Source organism: Sinocyclocheilus grahami, unplaced genomic scaffold (assembly GCF_001515645.1).
Source record: "Sinocyclocheilus grahami isolate Dianchi unplaced genomic scaffold, SAMN03320097.WGS_v1.1 scaffold343.1, whole genome shotgun sequence".
In the NCBI taxonomy this organism is placed as follows: domain Eukaryota; kingdom Metazoa; phylum Chordata; class Actinopteri; order Cypriniformes; family Cyprinidae; genus Sinocyclocheilus; species Sinocyclocheilus grahami.
This window is the reverse complement of record NW_015505522.1, coordinates 1,061,750-1,081,749: the sequence shown is the minus strand read 5'-3', so window position 1 is coordinate 1,081,749 and position 20,000 is coordinate 1,061,750. Positions and strand designations below refer to the sequence as shown.

General features: G+C 34.3%; 1 protein-coding gene across 1 annotated transcript in view; it reads left to right on the top strand.

Annotated features, from left to right (window-relative positions):
- Positions 1–20,000, top strand: part of LOC107603221 (serine/threonine-protein kinase 10-like) — a 48,792-nt gene that overhangs the window by 1,682 nt on the left and 27,110 nt on the right. The window contains exons 2-4 of the mRNA XM_016295962.1: positions 5,709–5,873; positions 18,797–18,845; positions 19,244–19,393. Coding sequence (XP_016151448.1) covers positions 5,709–5,873; positions 18,797–18,845; positions 19,244–19,393 — 364 coding nt within the window. The remainder of the gene's footprint in view (positions 1–5,708; positions 5,874–18,796; positions 18,846–19,243; positions 19,394–20,000) is intronic.

The window sequence follows — 20,000 nt, the reverse complement described above, 5'->3', positions numbered from 1 at the left end:
TTCAAATGCCGCGTGACATCCAGGGTCCCCAGGCTGACTAAGGGTTAAATACTGTACAACCTTAATAACCTCTACAGTAATACTGGAATGGGTCAGATCTCATGAAAACATGCCCTGGTCGTTTCTCCCTCCAAAATGAAAAATAAATAAATAAATCCATACAAATAAAATTGCATAACTTCATTTTTGAGATCATAAAGTTTGTAAAAATATAATTTTAGCATGCATCTCTAAGCATTCTCATTATTGTAATCAACACGTTTTTTTTCTTTTGACTTTGTTTGAAATTCTCTGAAAGAGTACGCAACTCTCATTTATCTCTCTTTTTTTTTTTAAAGTGTATTTATTTTTTATCTAGAATATTACCATAATTTCTAAATACATTTGCACAAACACTTAACATTTTAATTAAAAATGTAATGCTGAAAACACAATATTTACTGATTTAAACAATATTTTGTTTTTATTTTTTGCTCGGCCACAAAATAATTCCAGAAGAAGTGATTGCGAGATATAATGTGTGGCCTGTTTACTCGGTTTGAAAATTGATTGCATTTAATTTGTGTTTTGATGTCTACACAAACAATATTTAGGCCTATTCATAAAGTTCAAATTGGGGTGAAAATATTTGGCTATGATTCGACCCAATTCAATTCAGTTATATTTAAGATTTATATATTTGAATTGCATATCTTTTTGAATTGCGCAGTATTAAGATAAACTAATAAACTTAATGTGAGGCATATCCGTAAGTCATACAGTACAAACAGGTCAGATTTCTGCACTTAGGCATAGTTTATTATTAACTATTTGCATCTATTTGATATAATGTAAACAATCATATTCAAAATGCATTTATTCAGATTGCTTATAATCTGTTCAATGTGAAAATAATGAAAATTATCCAAGCATGAACATGGCTAGAATATGTCCGGCTTTGCAACAAACAATATTCAGTTAGTTTTTAATGCATGGGATTGTTGATAAATGTATAAACCTGGTTGCTGTGTATTTAAAACCCATTCCGTTTATTACTACTATAACAGAAATTGTACATATATCTTTGCTGTTTAACTGACACATATGCGTCACATTAAGATTATAAACTGTGTAATCAATGCATAAATCATCAACAAAATAACTGAATTGAATTCAGTCAAATCATGCCCAGATTTCACATGCACCACATCATTTATCATATATTTGCAAATATATGCACCCCAAATATTTTCCAAATGTATTTATTTCTCATGGAGCTGGTTGCAGATCAGTTGGATTGTCTGTCTCTCTGACGGTGTTTTGTCCTCTCGTTAGTTAATGCTGGGTAACTCTTTGATTGTTAATTATTGATGGAGAACACGTGAAAGCACACGGCTGCAGTGTGTGACGGCGATCATGTAGTGCTTGTGAAGTGTGCGTGAGCTCGGATAATCACCAGCGCTCAGAACGATAAGAGCGTCTTCGCTGTGGGTGGAGATCAACATATTCTGCATATTAGATCCACAGCATTAGGATCTGGTTAAGGCCTCATTGTTTCGGTCCATCATTATTTGTAGCTTTGCAATTGCCACCCAGTTCTTTGAAACCGTTTAAGCCATTGATTGAACTTGAAGACATGAGTATTTGTGTTTGTCATGCTATTCTTGAGAAATGGTTTCGTTTGGTCATTCAGTTTTATCAAAGTGGCACTATTCATCATAATAAAACTCCCAAGTCCAAGGCTTAACGTTTGTTTAAAGCTAATGTTGTTTTAGGCACTTAATAACGTAATAACTTTAAACTCACCCAACAGTATTTCTTTACTTTAGTTAGAGCTTTTTTAAATATAGATTTTGGGCAGTTATGCTACATAATGTTGTTTAACGCAATATTCTTTTTTAGGAGTATGTTTTAGAAGAATTACTATTTCAGTTTTTTTACTTAAATATTTCAAGTTGGACTCAATTACTAGCCATTTCTTTGTAATTATTTGTGAGCCTGCAGCACAAAAGCAGTGTTAAGTCGCTGGGGGATATTTGTAGCAATAGCCAACAATACATTGTATGGGTCACAATTATACATTTCTCTTTTATGCCAAAAATCATTAGGATATTAAGTAAAGATCATGTTCCATGAAGATATTTTGTACATTTCCTACCGCAAATATATCAAAACTTAATTTATGATTAGTAATATGCATTGCTAAGAACTTCATTTGGACAACTTTAAAGATGTTTTTGATCAATTGATCTTTTCTTTATTTAAAGTTTTGCAAAAGGAAGTGGAGTTATGATATGTTTTGCTGTCATCATTCATAAAGCCACACATGGATCCATTGTTATGAGTGTTGCCATAATAACACATAGTTTCCAAGAATGAGTTATCATTTCATAATTATGGTAATTCTGACACAATCTGATGACTAGTTGACTTGTGTAAGCCCTACCTGCTAATAAAACCGGCTTTTGGAATAACGAAATGGAAAAACACAATACAAGTAAGATTTATCTGCTGAAAGATAGCTGCTTTCCTGAAGGTGTGCTGGCACTAGATGTAAACAGAGGTGTATTCTTTTTATGGATGTGATGAAATAGCCATTACGCTGGGTTGAAAGTACACGATCCTGCTGTTATTGAGGGTTTAAGGTGGCCCTGCAGGATATTTAGCTTGACTTCTGCTCGATCTCCTTGAGCAGGTCCTCTCAATGGAAATGCAAGTGGATTTCAGGCTTTATTTATGGTAATGCTTCTATGAGGCTAGGAGTGTTTTTGATATATGTCAGCTGTACTGTACAAACACTAGTGATGTTCAGATCTTCAGTCTCTCTCCCGTCTGTTTGTCCAACCAATGACAGACGATCAGAACAACCAGAAAACTAGCCGGTCAAATACTTGATACTAAAATGGCCAAATACTTGATTTTTTACAAATATATCTATTCTTTCCTGACCTCATTTTTAAAAAAATCCTGTACAAATGGCATTATGTATCTTAATATTGCCTGCATTCATCTTTTGGCCATGAGTTTTTTAGTCACCGAGTGTGCGATATTGACAAATCTATTTTTTTGATAATGATAACTAAATGATATTTTGCGGAGTGTGTTTTGCTGATACTTTGCCTGGTTAAGGTCTGCCATGGATAAATAAATTAAAGCAATAAGCCCCAAGAAGCCGTGGTTTGCAGTGAATTTATACCAGCTAAGGGGCGTTGTTAGGCATGACGCGAAGCGAAGTTATATCCATGCACGTAGTAAGGTTTCACAAAATAAAACGGAGCAAATAAAGTGTAGTGATATTAATAAAAACAGTATTCTTCCACCAAACAATGTAGCTCCTCAGAAACAGTTGTGGCTGCTACAAAGTGGTTGCCGAGCAACACACAAATGTAAACAAAGGTGTATGTTACTTTGTAGCGTAATTTACAACAGCTTCGAACGCGGCTCAGCCAATCAGAGTCAAGCACCGGAACTCTCCGCTTTATAAATTACATTAAAACCTTAATGAGTGATTCATTGAATCATTCATTCAAACAATTCATTCAAACCAGCTGATTCATTTAGAAACGAAGCAAGTGACCGTCTTTATGAATGGATCATTGAATCATTGAATGGTTTGTTCAAAAGCAGATCATTCACCGCTGTGTTTCTCTGAGATGCACAGATGCTCTGCTCCGGCTTTGTTTGGAACCATTTTCATTAGCCAAGAAGAAAAAAATAACAGTATTGTGTCTAAAATGTAACTCACTCAACATTAAATTTTTGTTTGCTGAATTGTATAAAATCAATACAACTCTTGCGATTGTGCTGATATTCAGGAAAACAGCACTTTTGCTTGTGTGGCATATCTTATAAATATAAAAAACGAAATCCATACAGAGGTGTTTTTTGCTTTCGTAACTTGCGTTATAGAAACGTTCAAACTTAATTCTAGTAGGTTTCGTCAGGCAGTCAATGCTTATGGTCTCTGACTGTTTGTTTTTTGAGTGACTTACTCCATAATGTCAGCTACGATACTACCATAGATAATAACGATCGCACACCTCTAAATCATGACAAGGAAGATGTTAGCAGGTCTTCTGATGTGCTTCTTCATATTCAGAGGGTGTGGAGTTTCTTTTCCTGTTGTTTCGTTGAACGGAGGTTAAGACAGAAGTAAGTTAGTCGTGTTTACTAGGTCAAGCATCACATCAGCGTGTGATTCATTTGCACAGTTGGACTCCTCCGCATGACCCTAGCAACCACACAAACACCCAAGCAACCGCATAGCAATGTCATGGCAACCACTGACAATACACTAACGTTGTTTTTTTCCCCCCTATTTTGTATAAAACTAATTATCTTCTGTGATACATTTTATCACAGTTAAACGTATGCAAGTCTTACTGTCTGTTAGTTGTGCCAAATCATGTTCTCTTTGGTTTTAAGACTTCAGTCTTTGCAACTTCAGGGATCTTATCTATGCACAATCAGCTTGTAACACTCCAAAGAGAAAGCAAAACTTGAAATCACATCATATGACTCCTTTAAATAGATTTTTTATGACAAAAGCGGAAGTCTTGTTTTTGAGTGGTTTGGCAACAGTTTCCTCTAAAAACATCTAACCACAATGACCGACTCCACCTCGATTAATGCTGCGTACTAACATGTTTCTCAAATCTCACACGTGAAAACTGCTTCTGTTTGACTATATACCTTTATTTAGTTATTTATAGTTTATGTTGGAAATGCATAAAAAAATCTGAAAATATGGTTTGCTTGGGCTGAAATGTCAGTGTAAAAAAAATGTGTAATATCTGGAAAAAAGGTAACAAAGCTGCTTCGCTGCTCATCAGTATTTGAAAAATTGAATCAAAAGGTCTTTAGGTCTTTGGTGTGACAAAAATGCAAAAAAATTTAAATAAGGTAATTAAATTTTTATGACAAAGCTAGGTTTGTTCATGGATCAAAGACGTTAAGATGTCCACATCAAAAGAAATTAGTGATAAAGTGATTATATGGCCGCACTACAAGGTGTGACATAGTTTCTGAATTGCTCAGCGAGTTTAAATTAATCATCTTTGGAGACGTCATACACACACACGCTCATCGGGTCATTTCAGTGAAAGAAATACATAAATGTAATAATGTAACGAAAATATTCAATGCCATGGATGAATATTTACTGAGTTATTCATCTGACTTTAGAAAGATGGCAGCATCATCATTTTTACACAGAGATTTATAGGTTTATTATTAAAATCTAAATTACTTTTTTACTTTTTAAGATTCATTAAACTGAGACGTTTGGTATAAACGTTTTCCAAAAACATTAAACCAAAATACAATAGAAGAATACAGATAAAATGCATATAAAACATGGAATCTTAGAAAAGTACAACCAAAAGAACTTGACACATTATTTTAAAGTATTATTTTTTTACTAACTGTATCATTAACACTCTTACTTGCACTGATTTATTGATGCATGTTATATTACATCAAAATATTAAATGGCTTTCCTATCTTTTCCCCAATCCTTTCCATTCAAACATGAATCAAACCTTTATCAATGTGCAGTAAAACAGCAGTAATGCTCGTTATTTGAGCTCTAACGGAGAACTAAAGCTGAATCGCAGAGGCCTGGTGAAATAACCGCACCGAAGCGACGAGCATGAAACGGGAATATCAGCGGGATGTAATCATGTGAATCACACTGACTTTGTTTTGATGCAAACTGGTTTGTGTTTCAGGCCCAGAATAAAGAAACCGGTGCACTAGCTGCAGCCAAAGTCATCGAAACCAAAAGTGAAGAGGAGCTGGAGGACTACATGGTGGAGATCGACATCTTAGCGTCCTGCAACCATCAGTACATCGTCAAACTGCTCGATGCCTTCTTCTACGACAACAATCTGTCGGTAAGATGGTTAAACGGCGCAAACTGAGCTTTCGTGAACACTACAAGGTGTGACATAGTTTCTGAATTGCTCAGCGAGTTTAAATTAATCATCTTTGGAGACGTCATACACACACACACGCTCATCGGGGCATTTCAGTGAAAGAAATACATAAATGAAGAAGAAAGCCGAAATATTCAATGCCATGGATGAATATTTACTGAGTTATTCATCTGACTTTAGAAAGATGGCAGCATCATCATTTTTACACAGAGATTTATAGGTTTATTATTAAAATCTAAAATGATATTAAGATGTATTTAAAATGTCTTGAGTTACAGACATGCAAACTTTGGAAAAAACAATCTTAAAGTGCTTTTTCCTAATATATGTGTGTGTGCTGTGTATATTTATTATGTATACACGTGCATGTATACATTTAAGAAAAAGATGTTATCTTAATATATTTAATATATTTAAATATAAGAATATAAAAGTATATGCATGTAAATATTTCTAAAATATATACTGTATGTGTGTGTATTTATAAATACATAATAAATATACACGCACACACACACATATATATATATTATATAAACAAAAACTTTTATTTTGGATGCGATTAACACAATATACAATAACACAATAAATTGCACAAATTCACATTATTTCGTAGGGATTCCCAACTTTTTGTTTGCTGAACCTCTTTCACCTAATATATTTACTTGAAGCCCTGCCTGAGATTTTAAGGTAATCAATTAATAATTAATTAACACATTTGCATGTCCATGGTTCTCTGACAATGGTTAATGGTCACATGACATGCAGCTAAACAAGTAAAATATTTCATCTTTTTTTTTTTAGTAAGTGTTTTATTTTGATTGTTGTTCTTTTAAAAGTATTTATTTTAATTTAACATTTTTATGATTTAATTAATTATTCGTTTTTTCATTAAACTCACAAACAGGTGAGTTCAGGTTCTGCAGGTCCTTCTAAAACCCCAGTTTGGGAAATCTTGACATAATATAATGTGTAATGTTGTTAATAACAACGAATGAAATGTATCTTCTTTCTCTTTGTATTTTTATATCAATACGGTACAAGATTATTCTGACCTAAATTAATGTGATAAACGAGGTAGGTCAAAAGTAATCAAAAAGTAGTCTGATTATATGACCTAAAATGTGTAATAGACTACATTACTAATCGTACTGAAATCGGAAATGGACTACAATTTGTAAGTAATCTACCCAGCGCCGTTGGTCCATAACTGGGCTGTGGACATGAATGAAATGAATTTTTTTTATTTTATTTTATTTAATTTTTTATTTTGCAAGGAGAATCCCATTGAGACTTCACAGTCTCTTCTTCCAGGGAGACCTCGTCAAGACGGCAGCACACAAAGTTGCGCACAAAACCAACTACAAAACAAAATACTCGTACAAAACAATTGATCAAAGTAAGATCAAGCGAAACATGTACAAGACTCCTTTAAAACAGTTTGCAAAAGCCGTTTAAAAGTACCCAGGGATGGCAATGATTCTAATTTAATTAGATAAGGGCATAAAAGGAAACTTTTAACCGAATGAACGATTGAGATCTAGTACAGTAACTATTTGTGTAAAGAATTAGGAGATTTGAAATATAAGAAGGCTACTTACCTAAAAGTGCCTTAACAATAAACATATACATGTGCAATTTCCTCCTATGATGTGAAGACCATGCCAATGATTCGTAAAGTGTACGTGAATCTGCACCACAAACAAAGCGTAACGCTGCATGATAGACAGAGTCCAGTTTCTTTAATATAGATGAAGAAGATGCATGCATATATACTAGGTCACCATAATCAATTACAGAGGAAAAAAAGTACTCTCACTAGTTCCTTCTTGCCTCATAAGGAAAGCAGTTTTTTAAACGATAAAAGAACCCCGGTTTTGGTTTAAGCTTCTTCAGCAGATTATCAATGTGTAAAAGCCAGTGGAACATCCTATTAGGTAACTTACAGGTCGGTCTACAAAAATGTCATAACCGCAGTGCTCTGTTGATTTATACATTGCTTTTAAGCTGCAAAAAATCGGTTAGTAATAGAAAAGTTTATAATTAGCGTTGACGCATGTCAAATTCGCATTTTCTCATACTAAAGCAAGAGGTGTGTTCTGCGATCATCTGCAGACGCCTGGCATAGCTGTCTGAGCAGTCCTTCACTGTCACAGATGAACATATCTGGGTGTGGACGAGGCGTCTGGTCGTAAAATCTCTCTCTCGATGAACTGCATTCAGATGGGAATGTTTGTGGGGTTTTGTGAAAGGAAATAGCTGCACACTTGTTGTCAAACATAACGAGCACTTGTTCTTTTTAACTGGAGTGTGTCAGGTTGGCTTCACCGTTTCTGGTGATGCAGATGCTCAGACCTCAAGCATTTGGTTCGTTCACATGTCATTTCACTGAACTATTGTATACGTGTAATGTTTGATTTGATTCGAAACTGGTAGACCTTTTTGGCTAAATGTTGTTCATTTACAAATAAATATATTTTTGGCAATTTTTCCTAGTCATAATATGCAAAACAGAAAAAACAGCCTATAAAAATATGTAAACCAAGAGTTTTTTTCTTTTTTTTGGTGTTGACTGTTATTTATTTATTAATTTAGAAAGTTTAATAGTTTTTATAATTAAAAAAATTAACTCCTCTTAATCTGAAGTGTATAATATTTTAGTGTCACCAAACAGAATGGCAAAAACAATTACTATTTTAGTATGCAGAGAATAAGCTGTCTATGTGTATTAAACTGGAATATCTGCACGTTAAACTGAATATATATGTATATGGTCTGTCTGAATACTCGATTCTGATTGGCTGCTTTAGTTGATGCACACAAACAAACACGCACACACACAGAGAAACATCCAGGAGCACAGAACCTTGTCATCGCTGCTCCACGACTTCTATTAATAAAATAACTTCGGTAGTGAATCGATGCATTATATTTCTCAGCAACGAGCGGGTAAAATAGTAACTAAACTTTGTTGAGAGAGATGCACAGCTTCAGGTAAATCACAGTCTGCTTTGCGTCGGGTGGTTCTTTGCCTCCACGTCGTGCAATAAAATCGTTTTATGCACAGCTAGCTGTGGATTGTCCCTTACATCTATATAGCATCACCTACAGGTATAACGTATTTTTCCCTGATTTGTTTTCGACTGAAGTCTAGAGGTCAGCAGCCGTGTTAACATGCAACAGGTGTGTGAAGATCTCTGGCCTCATGCATCAGGGCTCAAACGTGCCATATCACCGTGTGTCATGGGATCTTCTGAACTCTTCTGTCGCTCCTGAGAGCCAATTAAACAGCCGGATGAAGGATGAGAGCTCAAGACTGCTGTCTCTCCTCCATCTGTGCGCTCACCGCCAACATAATCTTCTCTTATCCTCTTTTATCGCCGTCACACGCTGTCTGCTTCAGTTCAGTGTGCCTCGACATTATCAGAAATTAATGTTGAGTCTAGTATCTCAGCAAAGGTCAACAATAGGATGTTTTTACTGACTAGTGCTATTTGAAGACATTACGTACCGTGAAGAACATTAAATGGCTATAAAATTGACTTCAGTCAATGTTACTCAAGGTTTTGACCCCTGCTGAAAAAAATAATAATAGACACCATCACAAAATTTGTAATGGTTTTACTGGTTATAATGGGACATGTATTGGTTTTAATGGAAACTGTAATGGACCCTGTGGGTCTCTACTGGTAACTGGTCACTTTCTATTGGTGGCTTATGTCCCAAAGCACACTACAGAAAACCATTTTTTAATAGTTAAAAGTTGATGGTTTGTAATGTTTGTAGTCTGTGATGGTTCTATAGTTTTTTACAACAGGGACAACAAAGAAGCATAATAGTGTTGAACACATAAATTATTATTTACTACATGCTGTTTCACGTGCTATTAAAATAGTAGGCTGTAAAGTTACCATTCCAGGTCAACATGCTACATCCAAATCTTTTATTTTAAAGCGTTAAGGAAAATCCATGATCGCGATCGTGGCTCATCTCTCTACAGGCTCTTGGATAAAGTCCTCTAGCCATCTGTTGCATCTAAATGTAAGCGTGGAGCTCTGTGACAGTGAGGGGAAAGTGATAATCATCATAATTAATTATTCAGCAGGTTGAATAAGGTTCAGTGTACATGTCCGGAATCAGTCGAGTTATACAGTCTTTATTGCCTCTGGCAGCTGTTAACAGTGTTGTGGAATTGTCTCATTAAACCCTCAGTCGTTTCTGTTTGTTTAACCTCTTGTTACGTTTGTCTGAGATGTGTGTAGGCGCTCGAGGAATCTCTCCTGTGTGTGTGTTTGCTCAAACTCTCACAGTCTGACTTTGTTCATGTGGTCTGACTGGTTATTCTGCCCTTCTGTGCTGGCGGGCATCGGTGTGTCATTTGGAAGATTCCACACATTTCAGAAAGCAAGCAACTGATGTAGATGTAGATGCCAGTGACTGGTTTCTCCAGTTTGTATTACGTCGACAGGTGATACTGAAACTAAAGGACATTTAATTTAATTTAATTTAATTTAATTTAATTTAATTTAATTTAATTTAATTTAATTTTTATTTAATTTAATTTTTATTTAATTTAATTTAATTTTTATTTAATTAATTTTATTTTATTTTATTTAATTAATTAATTTTATTTTATTTTAATTTAATTTAATTTAATTTAATTTTAATTTTATTTATTTTATTTTATTTTAATTTTATTAATTAATTTACTTATTTATTTACAAGCAATTATTTAAATACACCTTTTCGATGATTGAATATCTAAATTTAAGTTGGTTTTGAAATGTTAAAGTGAAAAAAAAATCATTATACCCCATATGGCACAAAACGTATACTATTACAGATATTTTGTAATATATTTTAAAATAGACGAAAATGGTCAAAATATATTGCTAATATAGATTTTAAAATATATCTGCATGATTATATTTTAAAGAAGTTTTAGATACTTGCGTCTCCTCATATATGTTTGGGACTTTTTAAATATATTTTCAATTTAAATATATTTATGTTGTCCAAAATTAATTTTAATGTTTGAAATGTATATTCTTGCCCCTTGAAGTACATTTAGCATTTAAAGGTTTAAACGGATTTTATTTTCAATTTGAAAAAAATCTTTCTCTAAGCCATGCTGTTTAACACATAATTTGTCATTTATCTGAAATATACAGTATTTCTGACCTATACAGTCAAAAAAATTACCATTGTTTGAAATGTACACATTTGGAAACTTTATTACTATTATTATAAAATAATTTTAAAATACTGATTTAAGATATGAACGTAAGTCCCCCCCCTCAAAACCAACTTGAATACACATTGCTTTTCCCTTTTTCATGGTTATTTGTCATTGACCCACAAATCATCAAATCTTAAATCTTTTAGTTCTGTGATATCTAGTCACTGTATTTTCTCTAGTGTCTTCAGGATCTTGTCATAATAGCTCTTCCTGTACATTCTCTGTGCAAACACAGTCATGTGTGTATTGTTTGAAAAACGCCTGGATTATCCGTCAGGCCAGTGACTCATTGGACGATGTTGGCTCAGTAATGAATATGCTGAAAGGGAGTCTTTTCTCTAGTACACAGTAGACGTGGCTATATTTGCTGTCATTCAGCATTCATTAATCTATCCACCCGTTTTCCAAACAGCGTGTCCTATGTAGGGCAACGGGGATGCTGGAGACTAACCCAGCGTCTCTGGCCATAGGAAACACCCTGTATGGATCATACAACAATTATATAAATGTACGATCATGACACAGGCAAACTTGTTCAGTGACGTCAGCCTCATAATCTGCTGTTGTTTGGGGCGAGCACAGATTCATGTCTCTAAGAAGGAAAGCATTACTGTTATTAAAACTTCATTTTTGGGGTTGGAGCCTGAGCCAGGTCCCAGTCCATATCTTGAGACCAGTATATCCTAGAGACTTGTATATTTTAATCTTAGCACGTTTTTAAGGCCAGTTAGAGGTCTGTCTGAGTGTGTAAATACAGTCAAACCAAACATTATTCAGACACCAGATATAATTTTTGATATTTTTTTTTTTACTAGTGGGCGCAGGACACTATAGTTTATTTAAGTAAGTGAGGATAGCAAAATAAAGTGAACTGTGACATATTATACCCAAAAATTCTTCAGACACTTTGACCTCAGCATGTTTTGCTGAAGTGTTTTTTATTAATTGCTAATGCGACCTTTTTACACCACAGACTGAACAAAATTAAGCATTGCTTGGTAATTGGTTTACCTAAATTGGTGTTATTTAATTGTGTACTTATTTAACTGCTGAATATTTTTTAAGCAGAGGGATTCAGGAGTGAAGTTGCTGACCATCATGGATTGTGCATTGGTTTGTTGGATTGATGCCATGTCTCTTTGCTTTGGTATGTGGTTTATGTATCTTGGAGGCAGTCATGAAACCTTGTCACTGTGTAATCGCCTCCATCACTAAATATACAGACACTTGTGTTTACCAGTCCACAGGGTTCGATTCATGAGGGTGGTGGGCTTTGCTTTGATGGGACAGTATTTCCATGAACAAATCGTTTTGAGTACTTTTGCAGTTTTGGCTCAGGATCTTCAAGACATTACAAACTCTGCTGTTCTACTTAAACATTGAAGAATCTCTCTAACTATGTACATTCCTAAAGGAGTAGTCCAGCCAAAAATTCTGTTATCATTAATCATGTTGTTCCAAACCCGTATGAATTTGAAGAATGACAGTGACAAATTAGGCCTCTTCCGCATACATTATAATCATATGACTCCAGAAGAGTTTAAATACATAGCACAAAAGTCACATGGACTAGTTTAATGATGCGTTTATTGTGCCGCCTTGTATTTTTTCATTCATTAATTTTATATAGTATGTGTTTTGGAACGACATGTGATTACATAGTGACTAGGGATGGGCATTTTTCTAAAATATTGTATTCGAATATTTGGGCTCATAAAAAAACGAATATTCAAATAAACTTTAAATCAAGTTTTTGTCACCATTTCTAAACAAGCTTATGATTAGACATTATACACGACATTCTTACACAACACTACGTTATATCTCAGGGTTTTCTTTGAAAACATGTGTAAGCAAAAAATATATATAAAGAACAAAAGCATTAAAGCTCAAGCAGAACAAACTAAAAAATAAAGCAGACCATGCCAATTACAGTACAGAATGTACTTACATTGGAGTTGGCCTGGGTTTATCATGTTTATATTGTTTCACATGTTAATGTTGAGAAAAACAATATCCACATGCTCGGGTTAAAGTTGGCACCTCAGTCTGATAAAAATAAGAACATGCGCCGACACAAACGTTCCAGAGACACAAAGATAACTCTGTCCTAAGCAAAGTTTCTTTCAGCGCTTTGTGTTTTCTTTTCTTAAACCACTCTCCCTCAAGGAAACTTAGGTAGGAAGCATACATATGTATGTCCAACCCAATCTCATGAAAGTGCGTATCAATAGCATGAGTTTGTTTCGATTTGGCGTGCTATTTATACGCAAAAATTTACTTTGGCATGCATATGACATAGGGCTGTGCAAATAATCGAATGCGATTGTCATGCGCATCTCGTCAGTAAAGCCGGTTCTGTAATCAGTAGTAAATCTCCATCACGTGCTTTCAGATGGAGCAGCATTTACTACACAGAGCCGTATTTCACTGACAAGCTATGCAATATCGCGTTCATAATCGCAGGCGATTCATCGATTCGTTCAAGTAGTGTTTGAATTTTTTTTATTTAATAATTACAGATCGAATATTCAAATATTTTACTATTTGTGCACACCCCTTATAGTGACCTTTAAAGGGGTCATCGGATGCCCATTGTCCACAGTTTGATATGATTCTTTAGGGTCTTTATGAAAAGTCTGTAACATACTTTGGTTAAAATTTCTCAATCGTAGGGTAAAACAACACCCTTTTTACCTTGTCAAAAACAGCTCTTTTCAGAGCAAGCCGTTTTGTTGCATGCCGCTTTAAATGCTAATGAGCTCTGCTGACCCCGCCCCTCTCTTCCGAGCCACTCTCTGAGAGACGGTAAACTTTAGCCGCATTCATCGTGAAACTTGCTAACTAGCACATTATTAGGAAAGGAGATTTGCAAAGATTCATAAAAAAACTTATACTCGCTTCTTCTGGAGGTGAAGCTGGATCATGAATGATTCGCGTGAACATAGATGCATTTAGGTAGATCGGGGGCCGCATTCCCTTAAGAAACAAACTTAATCCACTGTGTCTTCAGCGACTCAGATGTCGGGAGTAAATGACGACTGCTATGTTCATTATTACATCCAACAACAGAACACCTCAATCGCGAGTCATTAGGAGTCATTCTTGTCTACATCTGTAAATTCCTCTTACTTCTTGTGTATTTGTATAGACATTTTAAAGGAACCTTCTGGAACTGTTTGGAGAACTTGTAAATTCATATCAGTGACAGCCAAATTACAGTATGTGAAGATCTTGGTCCGTTATTGTTTTGGCTGGCGATGTAAGGTGTAGGTTTTCTTGGCTCACGTTAAACAGGTAGGCAGTTATCCCATTCATCTGGAGAGAGCATTGAGAAAATGCTGTGAAATTGTCTAATGACTCAGGAATTTGCTTTGACTGCGAAAACAAAATTATTTAAGGTGGTTATCATTTGCAACACATGGCAAGGCTTTTTGTATGTTGAACTTATCAAGTTAAGATTAATCAACAGCTTTGACACACATATTACAGATATTGTGTATCTTTGTCATTTGAACGTGATGACATTGTTAGTCATGTCATAGCATTCCCGTTTTTATGATATAAGAGTTTATGATACTGAATTATTATTGGGCCTAACTTACTGCATATATTTTGGCAGGTTCATATTATTTATTTTTTAATTCAGCTAAAAAATCCTCCATGTTTTAAAAAAAAATATGTTTGATCGATATAATTAACTTATTTAAATGGAATTGGTCTTGTTTTTATGTGGTAAGTATCTATCTTTAATAGGGATGCACAATATTATTGTGATATCGGAAACGGCCGATAATGGCTTAAAATGTAAACATTCGGCATGGGTCCGATATGTACAATTATGCCGATAAGTCTTTCCGATAAGACGAATAACTCGCATGTGCTCAGGGTGTGCTAGCAATAACATCAAGTCAGCATTTTGGTCATTCTTGAAGCTAATTTTTGCCTGAATGGTGATTAGATTCACTGTTTTGATCGCTGCTTTTAAACTGAGAATGCATGAACACAATGACGTATCCGCTGCGCAATAGATTCAACAGTCACTAGCGCCTAGGGGGCGCTGTTGGCCTACTTGTAATAAAATGATAGTAAAATACACAAATAACATTAAGATTGTATTTCTGATTAAATAAAGCAGTAACGGATGTCGTAAAATCACGAGTATGTTTTGATTTAAAGGTCAGAAGATATAGCTTGCATGAATAAAAATCACAAACATGACACTTGCTAATTAAATAATTTTATACAGATTTGTTTATTAATGTATTAATGTTAATGTTTTTTCTTTTTTTCAAACAGATTATGAGCTCTGAAAGATTTTCAGAATGTTTACAACTCTTTTTCTTTAGACCATCTACAAATGTTAAATCTTTAAATAAAATGTTAAGGTTACCACCACTGCGTCTCTCTGAAAAAAAAAGTGATTGATTTATAGTATTTTCAAAGCTTTCAATGCACTCTCATTATAAAAGAAATTCATTATTGTTTTTTAAAATTCTAACAAATAAGTTTTTGTTAAAAACGCGCAATAGATTCAACAGTCACTAGCGCCTAGGGGGCGCTGTTGGCCTACTTGTAATAAAATGATAGTAAAATACACAAATAACATTAAGATTGTATTTCTGATTAAATAAAGCAGTAACGGATGTCGTAAAATCACGAGTATGTTTTGATTTAAAGGTCAGAAGATATAGCTTGCATGAATAAAAATCACAAACATGACACTTGCTAATTAAATAATTTTATACAGATTTGTTTATTAATGTATTAATGTTAATGTTTTTTCTTTTTTTCAAACAGATTATGAGCTCTGAAAGATTTTCAGAATGTTTACAACTCTTTTTCTTTAGACCATCTACAAATGTTAAATCTTTAAATAAAATGTTAAGGTTACCACCACTGCGTCTCTCTGAAAAAAGAGTGATTGATTTATAGTATTTTCAAAGCTTTCAATGCACTCTCATTATAAAAGAAATTCATTATTGTTTTTTAAAATTCTAACAAATAAGTTTTTGTTAAAAACTAATCAAAATTTAAAATTATTTGTTTAGAATCTCTGCACAGGAGAGACTTGGTGTTGTTTCCAAAAAAAGGAAATATATTGGTATCGGCATCGGCATCGGTATCGGCAAAAATGAGTTGAAAAATATCGGGATATCGGCAAAAAACCAATATCGTGCATCCCTAATCTTTAATCATTACACAATCTGTAAATGTGTTCAAATAGAGGAACAAAAACTGAAACATCAGCACAGTCTAGAAATAAATGCAGACTCAGCCAGTGACACTGAATAACTCAAGTTCCATAGAAATAAGAGTGATTTGAGTATTATTTTTCTAGTCAAACTATAGCACATGTCCTAGCCAGGCTATGAACAAGTCTGTCTCTTCCATGCAAATGTCAGTTTTTGTCTTAACCAGCTGCAACAATGACAGACTGCAGGGCATTTTTTTTCAGTTTTGTGTTCTTCTTCTTCTTTTCCTTAAGTTGTTATTTCTGCAGCACTGAAGCCCCGCCTACAGCGTAGACTCACTGGTCCACAGTTGTGTTCCACATAACTGTAAATTAAACCTCAGATTTGGTTGTGATTGTGTCGCAGGCAGAATTTTCCCTTCTAGTGTGCATAAAACACATTTCTGGTCACTGGAAGTTTGTTTTGTTGTGTCTGGTTAAGACACAGTGTAAATGATCACGTTTCACTAAACTGTTTGTGAAGTTTAATCGTTATGTCAACTATATTTCACCTAAATTATCATCTCTGGGCAAATGTTTCTAATCTAACCAGTCAGCCTGCCAGACTGATTCAAAAACAGCAGTTGATTTTTAGTTTGTGTAAACTACTGTATTTGTCGTTGAAAAGTTTGGCATCTGAAAGAATTTTGATGTTTTTTGTATAAGTTTATTCTGCGCATCAAGGCTGCATTTATTTGATCAAAAATACAGTGAAAACACTAATATTGTGAAATATTATGACAATTTAAAATTATAGTTTTCTAAGCAGTTGTGCTGCTTAATATTTTTTTTTGGAACCTGTGCTACTTTTTTCCAGGATTCTTTGATGAATAAAAAGTTAAAAGAACAGCTATTTAAAAAAAAATAGAAATCGTTTGTACTAGTGCTGTCAATCAATTCAAATTTTTTAACGAATTAATCACACATTTGTTTTCTGAAATTAATCACGGTTAATCGTTATTAAACTCACCTAACATTAAAGTTTTAAAATATGCTTTTATGTTGCAATAATTTCACATGCAATCTTCAAATTACTACAAACAACATAAAAAGAGTATATTTTTAAATATTTGTTTAGTGGCATCTTTTTTATGACTGAAGGCGGTTATCACTGATACCAATAACACTGATGTCTCTATGAAATTGACCATTGATTATAGCCATTCAACATTACGGTATAAATGAGATCTATCAATTTTATCATTTATTAGGCTTTAAAAAATAACAATTTCTAATTTAAGTGAACTTAAAACAATCTTCACATAAACCCATTATAATAAATGTAATATTTCCCTGTGCCCTTTAGCAAGTAGGTTTAAATAAAGTTATCAAACACTAAATTCTAAATTAAATATAGACGAATCCTTAAAGCTACAGATGTTACTGATTTCCTCTTTTTCTTTTGTTCTTGATGAACAGTCATCACAGCAGCTGGTTATTAGGTTGTTTCGGCTGCTATTACTTTAAGAGCTGCCGCTGCTGAACGTGACGCGGATCTGATACGCATCGTGTTTTCCCACAACCTTTTATATATAATTGCGCTTGAATATAAAATGATATACAGCGCGCCGGCGCATTTGTGCATGCAATTGAAGAGCATGTGTTACAAGCACAGTATAACGGCAGACAGGAGAGGGAAATTAGTTTTTATTGAAAAACAAAAATGGGAAAGGGAAAGTCTCCCATCTGATGTGCCTGTAAAGATGTTCTGCGTCTAAATAAACACAATTTTGTCAAGAAAAAAGAAACTGAAGCAGCAGTTGTGAGTGGCGCAGCCAACCTTAGCCCCGCCCCTGCGTTAAATATTTTTAACGCCGTTAAACTGGAAACTTAATTGATAATTTCGACAGCACTAGTTTGTACCAATACATTACCATTCAAAAGCTTGGGGTCAATGTTTTTTTTTCTTCTTTTTTTTTTGAAAGAAATTAATCATTTTATTCAGTAAGGATGTGTTAAATTGATCAAATGTGATATAAAAGACAACTGTTTCCAACACTGATCAGCATATCATACTGATTTCTGAAGATCATGTGACACTGAAGACTGGAGTAATGATGCTGAAAATACAGCTGCGCATCACAGAAATACATTACAGTTTAACACATTCACATAGAAAACAGCTGTTTTAAAGTGTAATAATATTTCACAATATTACTGATTTTACTGTATTTGTGATTATATAAATGCAGCCTTGAAGAGAATTCTTAAAAAAAAAAAAAAACATGGTTCATTCCTCTAATTCTCAAAGATCAGTCTGACATTGTTCGCATACACTGCACCACCTTTTCCTGTTTACATCAAATTACTCTTTTCTTCCAACTCCACTGAGTTCTTGTGTGTCTGAATGAGCCAGAAATCTCTGCCCTGAACAAAACCCTCTCACAATTTACCTCATTTCCCTCACAGATAATGATCGAGTTTTGCCCCGGAGGTGCTGTCGATGCCACCATGTTAGGTAAGACCTGAATCTCTTATTGCTTTCCTTCATGTTATCGTTTTTATAAAAGCCCCCTGCAACTTCCTTTTGATGATCTTGGTTATTAGCTCATCGGTGAGTAGGCAGACTCATTTCCCCTGAAGTTTAAACAGGATATTGCATTATTTTGGGTGTTTTTTTGAACGAGCCAGTCAAGGTCACTTAAAGTTCATTGCCCTCTCAAACTCAAGTTTATTGAATATGTATGTTTGTGTGTTTGACACTGACAGAATTTTCATTTTTAATTGTAAAATACCTTTTAATAATTTTAAAAATAGGGTTCAAATTGTCTTTATAATATAATATAATATAAGAGCTTTTTTCTTTTGAAGTGTTTGATGCACTAGTCTGAAGATTTTATCGTTTGTGTCTTTCAGAGCTGGACAGGGGTCTTGAAGAGCCTCAGATCCGGGTGGTCTGTAAGCAAATGCTGGAGGCTCTTCAGTATCTCCACAGCATGAAGATCATCCACAGAGACCTGAAGGCTGGAAACATCCTCCTCACGCTGGACGGAGACATCAAGCTAGGTTCGTATGTAAACGAAGCAGTCCGACCGGTCGTCTGATTTCAATTGGGTGCGGTTTAAAACTGACAACCACGCTATTAGAACCTAGTGAACAGGCTTGATGCCTTCTAAGGGATCATCCTAACTGAATTGGAACAAACATGATTGATTTGGAACGCTCTACATAAGCAGCAACTCTGTACTAAGATTATTTTATTTTTAATAAAATAATTATAAAAAAATTTTCAGTGTCACATGATCTTCAGAAATCAGTATAATATGCTGATCTGCTGCTAAAAAAAACATTTCTGATTATTATCAGTGTTGATTAGCAGTTTTGCTGCTTCATATTTTTGTGGAAGCCATAATACATTACCAATTAGTAGTAGTCAGTACCATTCATATACTACTTTCATTCAGCAAGGACATATTAAAGTGATCAGGTGTGCGGCTGTGATGCCTTAAAATGCTGTCTAGTTAGGATTTGTTACAGAGCAAAAGATCTCTTACTAATTCTTTTGACCTCTCTCTCTCTCTCTCTCTCTCTCTCTCTCTCTACACACACACACACACACACACATATACTGTATATATATATATATGAAGAGTTTATTTGCAAAAACAGATAA